Raw genomic sequence first — 19,319 nt, 5'->3', positions numbered from 1 at the left:
AGTTAAAAAAATTAATTTGCAAAAAAAGCAAAAACGAATTTTCAACTGAAAAAGATACATTTTTAATAAAAAAATTCAATAGTTAAATTCTGAGTTAAAAAATTAATTTTCAACACCAAAAACAAAGAATTTTCTACTAAAAAAGATCAATATTCAACTAAAAATTCAATATTTAAACTTTCAGTTAAAAAAATTAATTTTCAACCAAAGTGATAAATTTTCAACTAAAATCATAAATTTTACATTTTTTTAAATTTTGAAGCTAAAAAATTGAATATATTACAATTTTCGACCAAAGAAATGAATTGTCGACCAAAATAACAAATCTTTATTTTTAAAAAAGCCTTTTCATTGCAAAAAGGTGAGTTTTATAAACTAAAATGAATTTTCAAACAAGAAGATTAATTATTATCTACCAAGACAAATTTTTAACAAAATACAAAGATCTTTCAACAATTAGTTGCATTTTTCACTAAAAATATCAGTTTTCAACCATATAGTTAAATTTTCCGCTAAAAAAATCAATTAAAAAAAAAACCGATTTTTAATATAATAATTAAATTATCAAGTAAAATAATGAATTTGTAATTAAAATAGTTAAATTGTAAACAAAAAATGATAAATTTTTAACTAAAGTCGTTAAATTTTCAAATGAAGAAGATTAATTTTCTGTGCGAAAAAATTAATTTTCAAACAAAATGAAAATTTTGATTGGAATAGTTGAATATTCAACCAATGAAAATTTTAATTTTAAATAAAAAACAGTTTAATTTCAATCAAAAAAGGAAAATTTGATTTATCAACAAAATAGTAAAATATTCAAGCGTAAAAGATGAATCCTCAACAAAAAATGTAATAGTTAATATTCCAACACATTTAAGAAAACAATTAAATAAAACAGTAGTTGAATTCATAAAAAAAAATACAACTTTAAAAAAAAATGTTTTTGGAATTTCAAGCTAAACGGTAGAATTTTCTAAAAAAAGTTTTATTTTACACCCTAAAATATTAATTATCAACAATGAATTGTCAATTAATTGTCAAAAGTACACTTTCAACCAAATAGTTGTATTTTTTACCAAAATATTTAAATCTTCAACCAAACAAATTAATTTTCGAATTAAACGATAAAGTTTGATTTAAAAAAATAATTTTCAAGCCAAATAGATGAATTTTTTACAAAACAGTTGAGTCTTAACCAAAAAGTATCAATATTTAATCGAATTTACAACTTTTCAACAAAATATTAAAATTTTTAAACGCAGAAATGAATTTTTCGACTAATATAATGAATCTTCAAAGAAAAAAAATAAATTTGAAGTACAAAAAATAAACTTTTTGAACTAAAATAATGCATTTTTTTAAACAAAAATATGACTTTTCCACCAAGGAGATTAATTATTATCTGCCAAAAGAGAGGAATTTTTAATGAAATAGAACGATTTTCAAACAAACAGTTGAATTTTCTACTAAAAACATAAATATTCAAACAAAATGAATTTTCAAATAAAATGACAAATCTAGTTGGAATATTTGAAAATTCAACCAATGTAAATTTTAAATAAAAAAACAGTTTAATTTTAACCAAAAACGATAAATTAGATTTAAAAAAAAAAAAATAATAAAATTTTCAACAATGAAAGATGAATACTCAACAAAAAATGTAATAGTTGATATTTCAAAACATTAAAAAAAAAATTTTAATAAAAAAATGAATATTTCGACTAATATAGTGAATCTTAAACAAACAAAAAAATAAATTTGAAATTTAAAAAATCAAGTTTTTCAATTAAAATGATGAATTTTTTTACCCAAAAAATTAATTTTCCATCAAGAAGATTAATTATTTTCTACCAAAAGAGGCGAATTATTAACAAAAAAGATCGATTTTCAAACAAAAATGTAACAGTTAAATTTTTACTTACAAAAAAATAATTCTTAATTTAAAAACAAAACGAAGTTTTAAACAAACAATAATTTTTTTAAAATAAAATTATAAATATTTAAATAGAATAGTTTAATATTCACTGAATAAAAATTTGAATTTTTAATTTTAAACATTTAAATTTCGATCAAAAAGGATGAATTTAAATTTTTTACGTCATTCAATTTTCCACCAATTAGGAACAACGAAATATTTAAATTTTAAACCACGAAGATGAATTTTCAACCAAAAAGATTAATTATTATCTGCCAAAAGAGGAATTTTTAAAGAAATACACAGATTTTTAAGCAAATAGTTTAATTTTTAACTAAAAAAGATCCATTTTGAACTAAAAATAATCAATTTTCTATAAAAAATGGAACAGTTAAATTTTTAGTTTTAAAAAATTAATCTTAAAAAAAAGGAATTGCCAAAAAAAATTAATTATTTAAACTAAAGTGGTCAATATTTATAATTGAATAATTTAATATACGTTGAATAAAAATTTGAATTAAAAAAAACAGTCGCATTTCGACCCAAAAGGATGAATTTGATTTTTCAACATAATCATAAAATTTTCCACCAATTAATAACATTTTCAACCATGAAAGATGAGTCATCAAAAAAATATTAATAGTAGATATTTCGACAAAAAATTTCAATTTTAAATAAAAAATAGTTGAATTCGTCAAAAAAAAAGATAAATTTACAACAAAACATTTAAATTTTAAACTAAATTGATTAATTTATAATGAAATACAAAGTTTTTAACTAAATTATTATAATTTAGTTAGTTATTTAATTAATTAATTAAATAGTACAATTTTGTATAAAATAGATGAATTTTTAGCGAAAAAAAAAACATTTTCAACCAAGAAAATTTCAATTTTAAATAAAAAATAGTTGAATTCGTCAAAAAAAAAAGATAAATTTACAACAAAACATTTAAATTTTAAACTAAATTGATTAATTTATAATGAAATACAAAGTTTTTAACTAAATTATTATAATTTAGTTAGTTATTTAATTAATTAATTAAATAGTACAATTTTGTATAAAATAGATGAATTTTTAGCGAAAAAAAAACATTTTCAACCAATAAAATTAATTTTCAATGAAATACAAAGATTTTTAATCAAATAGTTAAATTTTATTTAAATAATTAATTAAATAGTAAAATTTTGTAATTTTGTAATTAAAAAGATCAATTTTCAACCATAGTTTTTCAACTGAAATAGTTGAATTTCATACTAAAAAAGGATAATTTAAATTTTTCAACTAAATAATTAAATTTTCCCGCATATTAATAAAATTGCGAAAAATGCCAAATCAACCCTCAAACGAATTTTCAAGCCAAAAAAAAATTAATTTCTAATCAAGAAAATTATTTATATTTATTTAAAGTAAAAAAATTCCCCTTTTTTAAAAAGAGAATTACCTGTTTTTCGAAAAAAGTTACCCAATTTTCCCTAGAATTTAACTGCAGAACCACTGTGATCCCTGAAAACGAAGTTTAAACAGGGTGGCGATTAGGCTGTTTTTTTCCGGTCGAGTTTTTCCATTTTTCTGGTCGTGTTTTTCAATTTTCCCGGCCAAATAAAAGAAACATTCATATTTTGCTCAAAACACAAACATTTATTTTAATTCCTGACGTTTTTCTAAACATCGTTTAATACAAGAGAGCAAAATTTTTCAAAATAAATAGAATTTTTTAATAATATTATGAATCATCAACTGCAATACTAATAAAAAAGATGAATTTTTAAACAAAAAGATTAATTTATAGAAAAAAGATTTCTTTTCTACGAATACATTTTTTCAACAGAATACATCAATTGTTTACGAAATAGTTGAATTTTCATTTAAAGAAGACAAAATTTCAACCAAATAGTTGAATTTTAAACTAAAAAAAATTATTTTTCAACAAAAAATGGAATAATTACATTTTTAATTAAAAAATAAATGTTTAATCAAAGAGGTAAATTTTCAACTAAAATTATGGAATTTTTAACTGGAATAATAGTTTCATACAAAAAATAATTTTCAACAAAAAAAACAACAAATTTTCAACAAAATAGTTCAATTTTCGGTAAAAAAAATCCTTTTCATCCAAAGAAAATAAAACTTTTCAATCAAATAGCTGAATTTTTAACCAAAGATATAAAATTTTTATTAAAATGACAAAACTTGAATTAAAAAATTAATTTTTTACAAAAAGGTTTAACAAAAAGATGAATTTTTAACCATAAAGATTAATTTTCTACAAAAAAGGCGAATCTTCCACAAATTAAATTAGTTTTTTTCAATAGTTTAATTTTTAAATCAAAAATGTAAATTTTTAAACAAATAAGAACTAAAATGAATTTTTGAAACAATAAGATTAATTATTATCTAACAAAAGACAAACTTTTAACAAAATACAAAAATTTTTAAACAATTAGTTGAATTTTCAACTAAAAAAGATCAATTTTCAAACAAATATTAAAATTTTCCACTAAAAAAATCAATTGAAAAAGAAGAGTGTTTAATATATTAATTAAATTCTCAAGAAAAATAATTAATTTTGAACTAAAGTCGTTAAATTTTTAAGTAAGAAAATGAATTTTTCACAAAGAAAAAAATTAATTTTCCACCAAGGAGATTAATTTTCTATTAGGAAAAATTAAAATTTTCAAATAAAATGACAAATTTAGTTCGAATAGTTGAATATTCAACCAATGAAAATTTTTATTTTAAATCAAAAACGGTTTAATTAAAAAAAAATCGTTCAATTTATAACCTAAAAGGTCGATATTTCTAAAAAAAAACAATTTTATTTTCCATCCTGAAATATTAATTGTAAACAAAAAATTTAACTTTCAAACAAATAATTTTATTTTCTACCAAAATAGTTAAATCTTCAACCATAAAGATTAATTTAAAGAAAAAAGCAAAGGACGAATTTTTCACAAATTTATTATTTAAAAAAAAGTTATTTCAATTTAAATAAATTTAAAGTTAAATCATTTTTAACAATATAGTTATTTAAATACATTTTCAGCCAAATAGTTGAATTTTTATTTTCTTTAAATTTTTAATCAAAAATAGAATAGTTGAATTTTCCGTTAAAAATATAATTCTTAAAACAAACAAAAAACAGATTTTCAGAAAAATCGTTAAATTTTGTGCTGGAATAGTTCAATTTTTATTAAAAAAAAATGATTTTCAAGAAAGTAGTTACATTTTCAAAAAGAGGTGAATTTTCCATTACAATTATGAATATTCAAGTTAAAAAATTAATTTCTAACAAAATAGTAAATTTATTTACAATTTAAAAGATGAATTTTCAACTAAAATGATTAATATTAAACTGGAATAATTGAATCTTATAACAAAAAGATGAATTTATAACCATAAAGATCAATTTTCTAAAAAAAAGGACGACTTTTCCAGAAATTACAGTAATTTTTTTAAATAGTTTAATTTGTAAATAAAAGAATATAAAATTTTATCCAAATAGGTGAATTTTTATTCAAAAAAAGATAAAATTTCAATAAAAAATTTAATAGTTGAATTTTCCGTTAAAAATCTGTCTTAATTTTTTAAAAACGATTTTTAGCAAACTAGTTAAATTTTCTACTAGAGTACTTGAATTTTTGGCTAAAAAAAATGAGTTTTGAACAAAGTAGTTACATTTCCAAAAAGAGGTGAATTTTCAATTACAATTATGAATATTCAAATAAAAACATTAATTTTTAACAAAATAGTAATTTTATTTTCAACTTAAAAGATGAATTTTCAACTAAAATAAAACGATTTTTCCACGAATTACATGAATTAAAAAAAAAATAGTTTAATTTTTAATTAAAAACTATAAATTTTTAACCAAATAGTTGAATTTTTATTTAAAAAAGATAAATTTTCAATCAAAAATAAAATAGTTGAATTTTTAGTGAAAAAAATAACTTTTCAACAAAGTAGTTATATTTCCAAAAAGAGGTGAATTTTCAATTACAATTATGAATATTCACACAAAAAAATTAAACAAAAGAATTAAAAAGCATTTTAACCGCAAGTTTTTGAATTTTCAAGAAAAAATAGTTAGATTCGTAATGAAAAATTAAAAAAATTGTATTATAATTCAGAAATATTTCCTCTTTAAAATACTTCTACTTTAAAAATACTTCAAGTACTTTCTTTTTCTAAAATTTGACAAAGGGATCTTATAAGTTGTAAAGAATTCTGACTTGGAACATGGAAAACCAATTAATGAAGTTTTCTACAATGAACGAAGAACTCTCCAGAAAAAATTTAATAGTTAATATTTTAACCAAAAGAAAGTTTTTATTTTAATTCAAAAGCAGTTGAATTCGTCTGGAATCGAAATTTTTTTAACGAAATATTAAAATTTTTAATCAAAGTAATTAATTTTCGACAAAAATATCGAATCTTCATTTTAAAAAATGCATTTTCTAAGCCAAGAAGATGAATTTTTTGAAATAAAATGAATTTTCAAACTAGAAGATTAATTAATGAAATACAAAGATTTTTAAACATATAGTTGAATTTTCCACTTAAAAAATCGATTTTCAACCAAATAGTTAAATTTATTAATAAAAAAATAAATTTTTTGGTTGAGAAAAATGAATTTTCAAAACAAAAATGACTTTTCAATAGAATAATTAAATTTTCGAAGAAAATAATGAATTTTTAACGGAAATAGTTGACAGGTGAACTGCAATAGTTGAATCTTATAACAAAAATATGAATTTTCAACCATAAAGATTAATTTTCTACAAAAAAGGACGAATTTTCCACGAATTACATCAGTTTAAAAAAATTGTTTAGTTTTTAAATAAAAAATATAAATTTTCATCCAAATAGTTGAATTTTTATTCAAAAAGATCAATTCTCAATCAAAAATGGAATAGTTGAATTTTCCGTTAAAATCTAGTTCTTAAACAAAAGAATGATTTTTAGAAAAAGAATGTAGCTTTTAACCGCAATTAGTCGAATTTTCAAGGAAAAAAAAGTTAAATTCGTAACGAAAATTAAACAAAAAAACATGTATTATAATTCAGAAATATTTCCTCTTTGAAATACTACTTCTAATATAAAAAATACTTCAAGTACTTTCCAAATCCGAATTGCAATTCTTTAAAAAAAATTTAATTCGAATAAAACGTTTCTAAATTGAAAAAAAAAACATTAAAATAATAAAAACTTGAATTTTACTACGATTAGAAGTAAATTCCCGTCATTTCCCGGTGAAATCGCCACCCTGATTAATTAATTTTATTGGAATAATTTTTCGATTTAAAAAATATAAAATTACTTTTATGCAGTAATCCAGTTTCCAGGTGACATCCACAAGATGAGGAAGTCCACCTCCAACGATTTCCAACTTGTGTTTAAATCGTTCCTTGTTTTTTTCGAAGGCTTCACACAATTTTTCTATTTTTTCTTTATTGAGGGACGAGCTATTTAACGATTCCGATAATTTTTCTATCCCTAAATCATGCCTTGCGGCTTCGACGAATAAACTTGTGATTCCTGTGTAAGCATTTTTAACTAGATCTGGTTCTGATCCATAAATTTCTGCGAGGGCTGAAAAGTTCATTTTTTATTTCAATTTTACGACAAATTTTTTGGCTTAGTATATTCTTTTGAATTCACGTTTAATTCCTTTCAATTTCTTTTGAGTCCTTTATATTCTTTTGAGTTCTTTTGAGTTCTTGGCACTGTTAAAAAAAATCTTTCAAATACTTTTTAATTCTCTTGACTTCTTATCAATCTTTCTGAATTCCTCTGAGTTCCCTGATATATTTCAATTATTTCAATTCGCGTGATTCTCTCAATTCGTGCAATTTTTTGAATTTAAAAAATCGCTGAATTCCTAAGGACATCCAAATAATGAAAAAAAAAATTGAGGGGAATTAAGAAGAATTGAAGGAATTCAGGGATTTAAGAGAATTCAGAAAATTCTCTAAATGTAGAATATTTAAGGAAATTTTGGGTAATCCGAGGAATTCAGAAAAATTTAAGAAATTTAAATGAGATTTTATAGTGGTTGTTTAAATTTGGTCGTTAGATTCTTGGTTTTATTTTCAGAAATTCTTTACATTAATATCCGAGGAATTCAAATATTTTCAGGAATTTAGGAAATAACGAATATTCAAAGAATTTAGGATATTGAATAATTTCAGGAAATTCAAAGCGTTTGGAGATTTTTAAGGAATCAGAAAATTTCAAATACTTAAAGGATTCAGGATTTCAAGGAATTCAGAAAATTTCCGGGATTTCAGAGCATTCAGGGAATTTCTAATATTTAAGGAATTTAAGATTTCAAGGAATTTTAGAAATTCAGAATATTTAAGAAATTTAATGAATTCAGCGAATTTCAAGAATTCAACCAGTTTCAGGAATTGCCTGAATTTCAGGAATTTAAAGAAGTTCAGGAATTTAACGAATTTAAGAAATTCAGCGAAATTCAGGAATTCACAATATTTTAGAAATTAAACAAATTTCAAGGAATCAACAAATTTAAGAAATTTAACGGACTTCAGAAATTCAGAAAATTCAAAAACTGCAACGAATTTCAGGAATTTAGAATATTAAAGGTTTTAATAGATTTCGAAGAATTTCTGGAATTCAGTGATTTTCAGGAATTCAGTAAATTCCGACTGTTTAAGAAATGTAGGAAATTCCGAATATTTAAGGAATTCAACGAATTTCAGAAATTCAAAATATTTAGGAAATTACGGGAATATTGAATAATCTTGAAAATTTGCAAAGATTTGAAGGAATTCGGATATTTTCTGGAATTTCAGGAATTCAGAATATGTGTAAAATTTAACGAATTTCATGAATTCAGAATATATAAGAAATGCAACGAATTTCAGGAATTCAGATATTTTCAGGAATTCAGTGAATTCGAAATATTCAAGAAATTTAGGAAATTCCGAATATTGAAAATAATTGAGCGAATTCCAGAAATTTCGAATATTTAGAGAATTTAACGAATTTCAGGAATTTCGAATATTTAAGGAATTCGAGAAATTTCAGGGATTTAAGGAATCCCGGGAATTTAGAATATTGAATTCTTTCATGCTTTCAAGGAATTCAGATATTTTTAGGAATTCAGTAAATTTCAAATATAAAAGGAATTTCAGGAATTTAGAATATTTGTAAAATTCAATGAATTTCAGGAATTCAGAATACTTAAGAAATTCAACGAATTTTAAGAATTCAACGAATTTCAGGAATTCAGAATATTTAAGAAAATCGACGAATTTTAAGAATTCACAGTATTTAAGAAATTCAAAGAATTAAAAGATTCAATGAATTTTAGGAATTCAGAATATTTAAGGATTTCATAGGTTTCAAGGAATTGAAATTTTTCAGGAATTCCGAATACAGAAGAAATTTCAGGAATTCAGAATATTAAAGGATTTAATAGATTTCAAGGAATTTCAGGGATTCAGAATATTAAAGGATTTCATAGATTTCAAGAAATTTTTGGAGTTAAGAGATTTTCAGGAATTCAGTAAATTTCTAATATTCAAGAAAATTGGGAAATTACCAATATTTAAGGAATTGCGGCAATTTAGAATATTGATCGATTTCATAGATTTCAAGGAATGTAGAGATTTTAAGTAATTCAGTGAATTTCGAATATAAAAGGAAATTCAATAAATTTAAGAAATTGGATGCATTTTAGGAATTCAACAAACGTCATGAATTCAGAATATTTAAGAAATTCAACGAATTTGAAGACTTAAGAATATTGCAAAATTTCCCATATTTTCTAATATTTGACGAATTTAGGATTTCAAAGAATTTCAGGAATTCAGAATATTTGTGAAATTCAACAAATTTCAGGAATTCCGAATATTTAAGATATTCAACGAATTTCAGGAATTCAACAAATTTTAGAAATTTAGCGAATTTCAGGAATTTACAATATTTAAGAAATTCTACGAATCGCAAAATTCAATGAATTTCAGGGATTCAACGAATTTTATGAATGCAGAATATTGAAGGGTTTGATAGGCTTGAAGGAATTCAAATTTTTTCAGGAATTGGATGAATTCCGAATACAGAAGGAATTTTAGGTATTCAGAATATTAAAGGATTGAATAGAATTCAAGGAATTTTAGGAATTCAAAATATTAAAGGATTTCACAGACTTGAACGAATTTGAGGAATTCCGAGATTTTCAGGAATTCAGGGAATTACGAATATTCAAGACATTGAGGAAATTCCGAATATTTAAGGTATTCAAGAAATTGAAGAAATTCAACAAATTTTAGGAATTTAGAATATTGTAGAATTTAAGATTTTCTAATATTTGAGAAATTTAGGATTTCAAAGAATTTCAGGAATTCAGTATATTTGTAAAATGCAACGAATTTTAAGAATTCAAATTATTTAAGAAATTCATCCAATATCAGGAATTCAACAAATTTCAGGAAATTACAACATTCAAAAGATTCAACGAATTTAGAATACTGAAGGAATTCCGGGAATTTATAATATTAAACGATTTCATATATTTCGAGAAATCCAGAATTTTTCAGGAATTCGGTTAATACCTAATATAAAAAAAGTTTGAGAGATTCAACGAGTTTCAAGAATTCAGAATATTAAAGAAATTCAGCCAATTTAGGAAATTCAAAAAGTTTTAGGAATTCAGAATATCAAAGGATTTCATAGATTTCAAGCAATTTCACGAATTCAGAATATTAAAGGATTTTATAGAACTGAAGGAATTCGGGGATTTTCAGAAATTTAGAAAATTCAGAATACAGAAAGAATTTCAGGAATTCAGAATATTAAAACAAAATTAAGAAATTCAGAATATTTAAGTAATCCAACGAACTTCAGGAATTTACCACATTTAAAAAATGCAACGAATGTGAGGAATTCAACAAATTTCAGGAATTCAGAATTATAAAGGATTTCTAGGAATTAAGAGATTTGAAGGATTTTAAGGAATTACGAATATTCAAGAAATTCCAGATATACAAGGATTTCAAACATTTAAATGATTTCAAGAAATTGCGCGAAATCAATTATATCAGAAAATTCAGAGATTTTCAGAAATTTAAGGAGTTCAGAATATTCAAGGAATTCCGAAAGTTCAGAGAATTTAAGGAATTCCAAGAAATCCAGGAACTCTGTAAATTCTGTAGATATTATATTCAGAAATTCTCTGTAGATAAAAAAATTATAATTTTCTGCACAGAAAAATTCTGAAATTTCAGGAATTTCAAATATTTAAGGAATTTAGGAGATATTTAATGGAATTTAGAAAATTCCGGATATTTAATGAAATCAGAACATTTATTTCAGGGAATTCAGAGGATTCGAGGCCATTTCGGGAATTTAAGGAATTAATAAAATTTCCAGGAAGGTACAAGAATTTCAAAGAATATTCAAAATATTTTAAAAATTCCAAAGCATTCAGTGTTAATTAAAAATAATTCTTTACAATATACTAAACCACGGAATATTAATTGAGTAACATGTATGCAGCAAATTATAATTAGGAATATTAAAAAGGAGGGGTGTTTTCAAATTTCGAACGTTTTCAAATATCAAATTTTTTCAAATTTCGAACGTTTTCAAATATCGAATACTTTTAAATTTCAAACGTTTTCGATTTCTCCATTTTTGCCGAAAAATTTCTAGAGTATAATTAAACAAGGAAATTCAGATTAGAAAAATTATTTTTTATCTTAAGATAGTCATTTTTCGAATTATATTTTCAAATCCAAAATACCAAATGAGTTTGTCATCAGCTTAAATTATATTAAGACTTACTTTTATCCGTTGCTTCTTCACAAATCCGAGTGACAGCAAAACTCAGTAAATTATCAAATGTTTCGTCGTTGAGTAAATTAATGCCATGATTATTTATAATCTTTTTAATCGAATCGTCTGAAAATTCCATTTTTGATAGCTGAGTTTCAGGTTATGTGTCGAATGCTAAGGAGTTATTTTCCTATGTGACGCCGACAGGCAAGATGGCCAAAAAGTGAGGTTCAATCAATGATACCAATTGTTGTATGAAAATAATCTTTATTTTGTTAATAACTTCGGAAAAAATATTTCTTGATATAAATGTTTTCCATATTCTTTTTTTGGCTTTAAAAGCTATTCAATTAAATCATGAAATTTTTATGAACAAAAGATTATAGATTTTGATTATTAAATGAAATAGATATTAAACATTAAAAAACTAATATTCAAAGAAACTTATTGTGAATAATCATTTTTGTTCCAATGATTCAAATAATTACGTTTCGTTCAATGCAATTGGTATGTTTGGTCGACCCTCGGCGTCCAGACATCTTTGATTTCCCCCACCCGACCTGAAATATCATTTTCGGCGTCATGTCAACGGTAACGACTAGGCGGTCACGTGTATTGGCTAATTGCGGCGGCTTAATTACATCTGATAAAGAGTTTAAGTTGCGAAAAAAAGAAAAGATCATTTTTTACACTCCTGTTAAAAAAAGGAATCCAAATGTGTTTTATAATCAGAAAATAGAATGTATTTTATTGTGATGCACACATCAAGAAGAAATTTGAGCTTGTACTGAATAAGTGAATATAAATATGTATATATACTATGCAGAATAGGCTAAATTTCGAAGTTCATTGATGTAAGTAAAATTTCTTCCTTCTATAGTAAATATTCATTCTTTTTTCCTACACATACAATATTTATAATATTTTATGAATTTCCTTTCAAATGTGAATGAAATAAAAAAGTATTTCGGTTTTCTAAAAACAAGTTAATAAATTGAGGTAAATAAAAAAGGCAATTTCAAACGATTATGTAATTTAAATTTTTTAATTAGTTCCAAATAATGGTATCACAAAGTAGCAGTGCTCCCAAAAAACAGCCGGAGCAGTACTGCGCATGCGTGAAGAGGAGTTATTCGTTGAAAGAAGAGAATATTTAGAGTACCTTTTCACGGAGGCCTGTTTTTAATTAATCGTTGAATTAATTTGATACATCGAGTTCGTATTTAGGTTCTCAACCAATCAAACTTGCCATAAACCAACAAAGTAGCTAGAAATGAATCTTATAAAAAATATAAATTACACGACTAATTAAAAACCAGGCCTCTTTGAAAAGGTACCCTTAAGGGTCACTCACAAAATACGTTATACATTTTTCAGGAACTGCTGACCCCCCCCCCCCCCCCCCCCCCCCCCTGCGTGAAAGCTTTTCCATTGTTCTTAACATGGTGAATGATACTTCGACAGACCCCCACCCAACCCACAGTGTCCCCAATTTTAGGAACTTTTTTAACTGCGCTTGCGTCGCGCCGACAACCCGTTCGGCCACTGTTACCGCGCTGATTTTAAATTATATAAATATTCAGATTTAATATTTATGCGAAATAATGATTGAGAAATGCCCAAATAGAATTTTCGTGGTCCTAAAATAAAATTTTGGAGTAAAAGATACAAAAACTTCGATTTTAATAGGAAAAACGGTTATGAATTCTGAGTTTAGAGAAATAAATCATTTTTGTTCGTCCTAATGATTAATCTCGGCTCTGTCGAGTTTTAATATTAAATTTTTGTTTATTTCCGACATACTATTAATTATTAAAATTAATATTTTTTGCTTAACACTAAAACTTCTTCTTACCTTTTTATCAACATTTTAAAACATAAAATTCTAAATTAAAGAAAACATCTTTTTTTTCTGAAGTCAGAATTGATAACGTTTTTTTGCGTGAAAATCGCATTCTTTTTTAATGTTTTTATCTGTCACTCCAAAATTCTAATTTAGGATTAAGAAATTACTTTGGATGCATTTTTCAATAATTATTTATCTTAAGTATTAAATCTGAATATTTATATAATTCAAAACCAGCGCGTTAACAGTCATCAATCAAGTTGTAGGCGCGAGGCAAGCGCAGTTTAAAAAGTTCCCAAGATTGGGGACACTACCACCGCTAGACATATCACGTATTTTGTGAATGACCCCTTAGTTATTTTCTTGGATTTTTATTATCTACCATGAAAAGGTTCTACTTGACGCAAGTGCAGCAGTGCACCGGGCCTAAAGAAAGAACTGAAAACATGACATTGGTTATAAATAGACTTAGGGTACCTTTTCACGGAGGCTTGTTTTTAATTAATCGTGGAATTAATATTTTTCATAGGATTCATTTTTAGCTAATTTGTTTGTTTATGGTAAATTTGATTCGTTGAGAACCTAGATACGAACTCGATGTATTAAATTAATTCAACGATGAATTAAAAAGAGGTCTCCATGAAAAGGTACCCTTGGTGGCATGTCTGAAATTAATCCTGAAATGAATATTTTTCATATGATTTATTTCTAGCAACTTTGTTAGTTTATGGCAAATTTGATTGGTGGAGAACATAGATATGAACTCGATGTTTCAAATTAATTCAAAACAGGTCTCCGTGAAAAGGTACCCTTAGCCACCTATATTTTTATTAATAATGGCATTTTTTAGTTTTTGGAACATATTATAGGTTCGCTAGTGAGATGTCGCACCTAGGATTATAATATTTTTGACCGGGCCAACATTGGGAGCACTGACTTAAGTTTTTCTACTACTTTTCGGTCTATTCATGTACCTTAGTTGAGTGAGGTTACTCCAGCAAGGGTCTTTTGTCCACAGGCATGTCAAAGTAAGGAAATTTTAAAACTTTTAATTTTTCAACTAACGATTTGAAAATAGCATTATCAGCATCTACGAATATTTCCGATTCCAATGATATATTACTTGCCTAGAAAAGTTAAAAATTTGAAGGAGTTTAATATCAAGAAACATCAGAATGACAGTCAATTTAATACTAAATACTTCTCAAATTTTCAATCTTTATAGACAAATTACATGTCTTTGGAATCGGAACAATACGTAGATTCCAAATATATTACTTTTAAGTCACTGATTGCAAAATTACGAATTTTTTAATCTCACATTTTTTTCCATTTTCTAACAAAAGACCCCTGAGGAAAGGGGTGGTCTGGCCAAGCTCGCAGGTAGGTCGTAGGGCAGCCGGGGCAGGGTAACCTGCCCTGGGCAAGAGCGTGCTGACCACTGGTATAAGGGAACCTTTTCATGGAGGCCTGTTTTCAATTAATCGTTTAATTAATTTAACACATCGAGTTCGTATCTAGGTTCTCAACCAATCAAATTTGCCATAAACCAACAAAGCAGGTAGAAATGAATCTTATGAAAAATATTAATTTCACGATTAATTAAAAACAGGCCTCCGTGAAAAGGTACCCTAAACCAAATAATAACGTAGTAATGAAGTCTATTCTTTCTTCGAATTACTAGGAGAATGGGGTTGTTTCAGCTAAAGATTATCTATGTAGAGTTGTGTCACAACTTGCAATTGTTTTAATTAGCTACGATTAAACCGGAACTAAAAGTGATAAAAACCGCGCGATTACAAACTAAATTGTACAATAAACTTACAATTTCTAAGAATAAAATGAAGGAGTATATAACATGAAATATAAACATATCAAAACTGTATGAAATATATGAAAATAGAAATATTTAGAAAAAAAATTAACTAATTAATCTCATGATTTTCCGAAAATTGACCAATTTTGTAAAACTCATAATTTTTCGTCGAAAACCCATTTTGTTGTTCTATTCAATATTTTAGAAATATGACTAGCAAACTTTAATCATACAATTCTGCGACTTCAAGAGTAGAACTTGCCTGATTTGAATTGGATTCAGCCCAAAGATTATTAAAGATTATTAAAGATTATCATAGATTATCAAAGATTATTAGAAGCGCCGACGTAAATAAAACATCAAAAAAGATTATATAAGATTCTCAAAGACTATTAAAGATTATCATATCATATTATTAACGTATTCGATGGATAAATGTTATGACCTCCCAGTGGGCACCGGGACGTCCTAAAGACGTCCTTAGAATGTACCTCTATGTCATATGATTTGACGTCTTTAAGACACCCTTTGAATTTTTTCATGTCTTTAAAAGGTCCTCAGGACGTCCTTAAGACGTCCGTCGAAAGACGTATATAGGACAAGTTTAGGACTTGTGTGCCCACTCGGCTAGGAATAATGATGGAAGACACCAAAGCAATCATTAGATCAACATTTTATTCATGCCTTGTTTGTATCGTTATTAGAAATATAAGATTGGTGAATTTTAGGTTTTAAAAGTTTGATTGCTATTACATAACGCAATGATCTCATATTTTGTGATTGTATTGTACTTAGCGAATTACAAGTTTCTCCGAAAACAGCACATTAATCAACAGTATTCTTTAACTAGGCTGATTACTAATTAGATTGTAATGTAATTAATGTATTATACATGATAAGCTAATTTTGTTGCATGACGAAATAAATTTTGTACGCTTTCTACGTTATAAGTATTTTATGCTATTTAAATAAATAGTTGATTATAATAGAACTCAGAAAAATCACTATACAAATTATTGGCATATCTGCTAGTGATAGTTCTTTCATCGCGAGGGAATTATTTGTAATCTTTGAAATCTTTGAAATCTTTGAAATCTTTGAAAAGTGTTATCTTTTATCGAGATGTGAATTTAAAACAAAAAGTAAATAACCGTTTTCAAATCATCCCCGCGTGATCAAAGTGCTGCCACCAACATGGCCGTGGCCGACCTGCAAATCACCTCGCGTCCCGATTGAGAACGATATCCAACCTCAATCTTTCTGAGTCGGTCAGACCTGATTAAGAAACACTATTGGGAATGATTGGACATTATTATCAATCGCTCGCAATCGGATCCAATCATTCTTTTCTAGAAGGGGTCCTTGGTCACGACGGATAGAGAAAAAGATAGAAAATGATTGAGGATATACCCAGCAAACATGGTTACAGAACAAATCTGTAACTGTTCAAGAACACAAAAGAACGTGTTCTGGAACAGTTAGTAACAAGTTGCGACATGTGAGTAACTATATGTTACAAGTAACAATTCGCTAGAACAATTCTGTAAAAGTTCTAGAACGATGTGACACATGATATGTAACATTTCTAGATCAATTCTAGAACTCGGTTACCAGTGTTATCTAATAATTCTGTAAAAGATCTAGAACGCTGTGACAACTGATCTTTAACATTTCTAGAACAATTCTAGAACTTTGGTACGCTGAGTTGTAAGAAATCTAGGATAATTCTATAACAGTTCTATAACAATTCTATAACACTTCTAGAACTGTTATTTGTCAAATATGGAAGTGTTATGTAGCCCTCACAGCAATAGGATATCCCGGGATATTCGATTAGACCCCATTTATGTCCCGGGTTATTCCAGGGATAACCCGTCGGAATATCCTGCGAGAAGGAAATTTTGATATCCCTATGGATATATTTTGATCCGGGATAGATCCTAATTCGTTTTAGAACACACTTGTAACAGGGTTCTAGAACTTCGATATAACACTGTTTCGAAACAGTTCTAGAATACACTTGAAACAAATATAGAGCGTCTGTGATCAGTTTGTTCTAGAGAAATTCCATAGCAACTGTTACAGAACAGTGCTGTCACATAGTTCGAGAACAGTTCTGTCACAATTTTGTCACAGTGTCCTACAACACTGTTACCTTTTTGTTCTAGAATTGTTCGTTCACAATTTTGTCACAGTGTTCTAGAACACTGTTACCTTTTTGTTCTAAAAAATTTCAGTCACCATCTTTTAACAAATGTTATAGAACACAGTTCCGTTTTTTATCTGGAACAGTTACATAACGTGTTTGCTGGGTAAGAAAATATACCTTTTTAAGGATGCGAAGTGACCCATTGAGAGAGATAGAATAGTTCTATATTTTCCTATCCCCTAATGTTTTATCTTTTTCAATCTTTTAACTTCCAACAGGGATGCGCAGTTGCAGGGAGAAGCGGTAGATTGAGGATGCGCATGGCTTTACTTATTTCTCTAGAGAATTAAATTCCACTTGGCGTATTGAGAAAAAAAATATTTTTCTTAAAAGTGCAGTTTTATTGTAAATTAATTTTTTTTAGATAGGCTAATTGAATAGTAAATTCCAGATTTGCATATTATAAAATAAACTAATTTTCACTCTGTCAAAAGGCAAGTTTCATAGAGATCGAGGATGCCATGACCTTAGATTGTAAAGTCAAGTACTTGCATTAACACGCCATCATTTTCCACATCAAATTCAATTTATGAAATGAACACGTCTCAGGATTTAATCACAGAAATGTCAGAATTTAACAAGAGAATCTTATCAATGGAAAATAAAATTCCTGAAATTGAAAGCAGGTAATTCATACAATTTAGAGCTTCATATTTTCGTTTTACGTAGTTATAGTAAGTATAATGATTAATTAAAAATGGTATGCCATTTTCTCAGCAAGTACATTTTTTCTGCACAGATCAATTTAAAAAAAAAAATTTGATATGAAAAAGTTGAACTTTTTTTATTTTTGCAAAAAGGGTTTTTCTTAACAAATTCGACTAGAGCTTCCAACAGATCTATGCGAGCCAATTTTTTTAATCTAAATTTTTGTATTTATTCAACAACAAAGCTGACAATTTAAGCAAAATTTATTTAACAATTTTTTTTAACAAATTGCGTATATTTGCAATTAAAGAGTTTAATTTTCAAACAAAAAATATTAATTTTCAACAATATACATGAATTAAAAAAAATTAGTTGTCAACCAAACAGTTCAATTTTAAGACAGAAAGAGGAATCTTTTATAGATGAATTTTCATCCCGAATGTATGAAGTTTCAACATAAATGTTAATTTTCTATCAAATTGTAGTTAAAGTGTAGGTTGAAAAAATTAGCTTTTAACCCAAAAAATAAATTTTCAACAAAGTACATACATTTTTAACCATATAGTTGAATTTTTGAACTTTAAAAATTAATTTTAATAAAAAATGGAATAGTAAAATTTTAATTAAAATTTTTTTTAAGGAACTAGTTTAACTTTGAACCAAGTATAGTTAAATGTTAAGTTCAAAAATCAGTTTTTAACTAAAAAAAAGAAATTTTCAAGAAAATACATAAATTAATGACCAAATAGTGGAATATTCAACTAGAAAAATTAAGAAAAGAAATAGTTTTCAATTTCGAGAAGCGAATTTTCTACTAAACAGTTGAATTTTCGACCAAACAGTACATTTGTAAGTTTAAAAAAATTTATTTTCCAATCCAAAAAAGAAAGTTTAATTTCCAGTAAGCAGTTGAATTTTCTACTCGAAAATATGAATTTCCAGTAAAAATGTAATTTTCTGCTAAATGGTTGAAATTATTAACAATTTATCAAGATCTAAAGTCAAGAAGACGATTTTTCTACAAAATAATTAAATTAAAAAAGAACACACAAACACATACACATTTATACACACACACATA

The 19,319-nt window shown here is 25.7% G+C and overlaps 2 protein-coding genes across 5 annotated transcripts in view; one reads left to right on the top strand and one right to left on the bottom strand.

Annotated features, from left to right (window-relative positions):
* The window catches only part of LOC117169175 (COMM domain-containing protein 3-like), a 14,743-nt gene extending 2,749 nt beyond the window's left edge, over positions 1-11,994 (bottom strand). Inside the window, exons 1-2 of the mRNA XM_033355402.1 lie at positions 11,729-11,994; positions 7,239-7,510 (exon numbers count right to left, since the gene is read on the bottom strand). Coding sequence (XP_033211293.1) covers positions 7,239-7,510; positions 11,729-11,858 — 402 coding nt within the window. The 5' untranslated portion in view covers positions 11,859-11,994. The remainder of the gene's footprint in view (positions 1-7,238; positions 7,511-11,728) is intronic.
* Positions 11,995-12,178: 184 nt separating this feature from the next.
* Positions 12,179-19,319, top strand: part of LOC117174110 (facilitated trehalose transporter Tret1-like) — a 16,822-nt gene continuing 9,681 nt past the window's right edge. The window contains exons 1-3 of one of the 4 annotated variants that reach the window (XM_033362890.1): positions 12,179-12,573; positions 17,809-17,935; positions 18,025-18,216. In XM_033362890.1, the coding sequence (XP_033218781.1) occupies positions 18,125-18,216 (92 nt within the window). In that variant the 5' untranslated portion in view covers positions 12,179-12,573; positions 17,809-17,935; positions 18,025-18,124. Of the gene's footprint in view, positions 12,574-14,434; positions 14,594-17,808; positions 17,936-18,024; positions 18,217-19,319 lie in introns of all 4 variants that reach the window. The other 3 variants (XM_033362899.1, XM_033362882.1, XM_033362907.1) reach the window with 3 other exon arrangements.

The sequence above is a fragment of the Belonocnema kinseyi genome, chromosome 1, assembly GCF_010883055.1.
Source record: "Belonocnema kinseyi isolate 2016_QV_RU_SX_M_011 chromosome 1, B_treatae_v1, whole genome shotgun sequence".
Classification (NCBI taxonomy): Eukaryota; Metazoa; Arthropoda; class Insecta; order Hymenoptera; family Cynipidae; genus Belonocnema; species Belonocnema kinseyi.
Note: the sequence above shows the minus strand (reverse complement) of the source record. Positions and strands in the feature narration are given on the sequence as shown.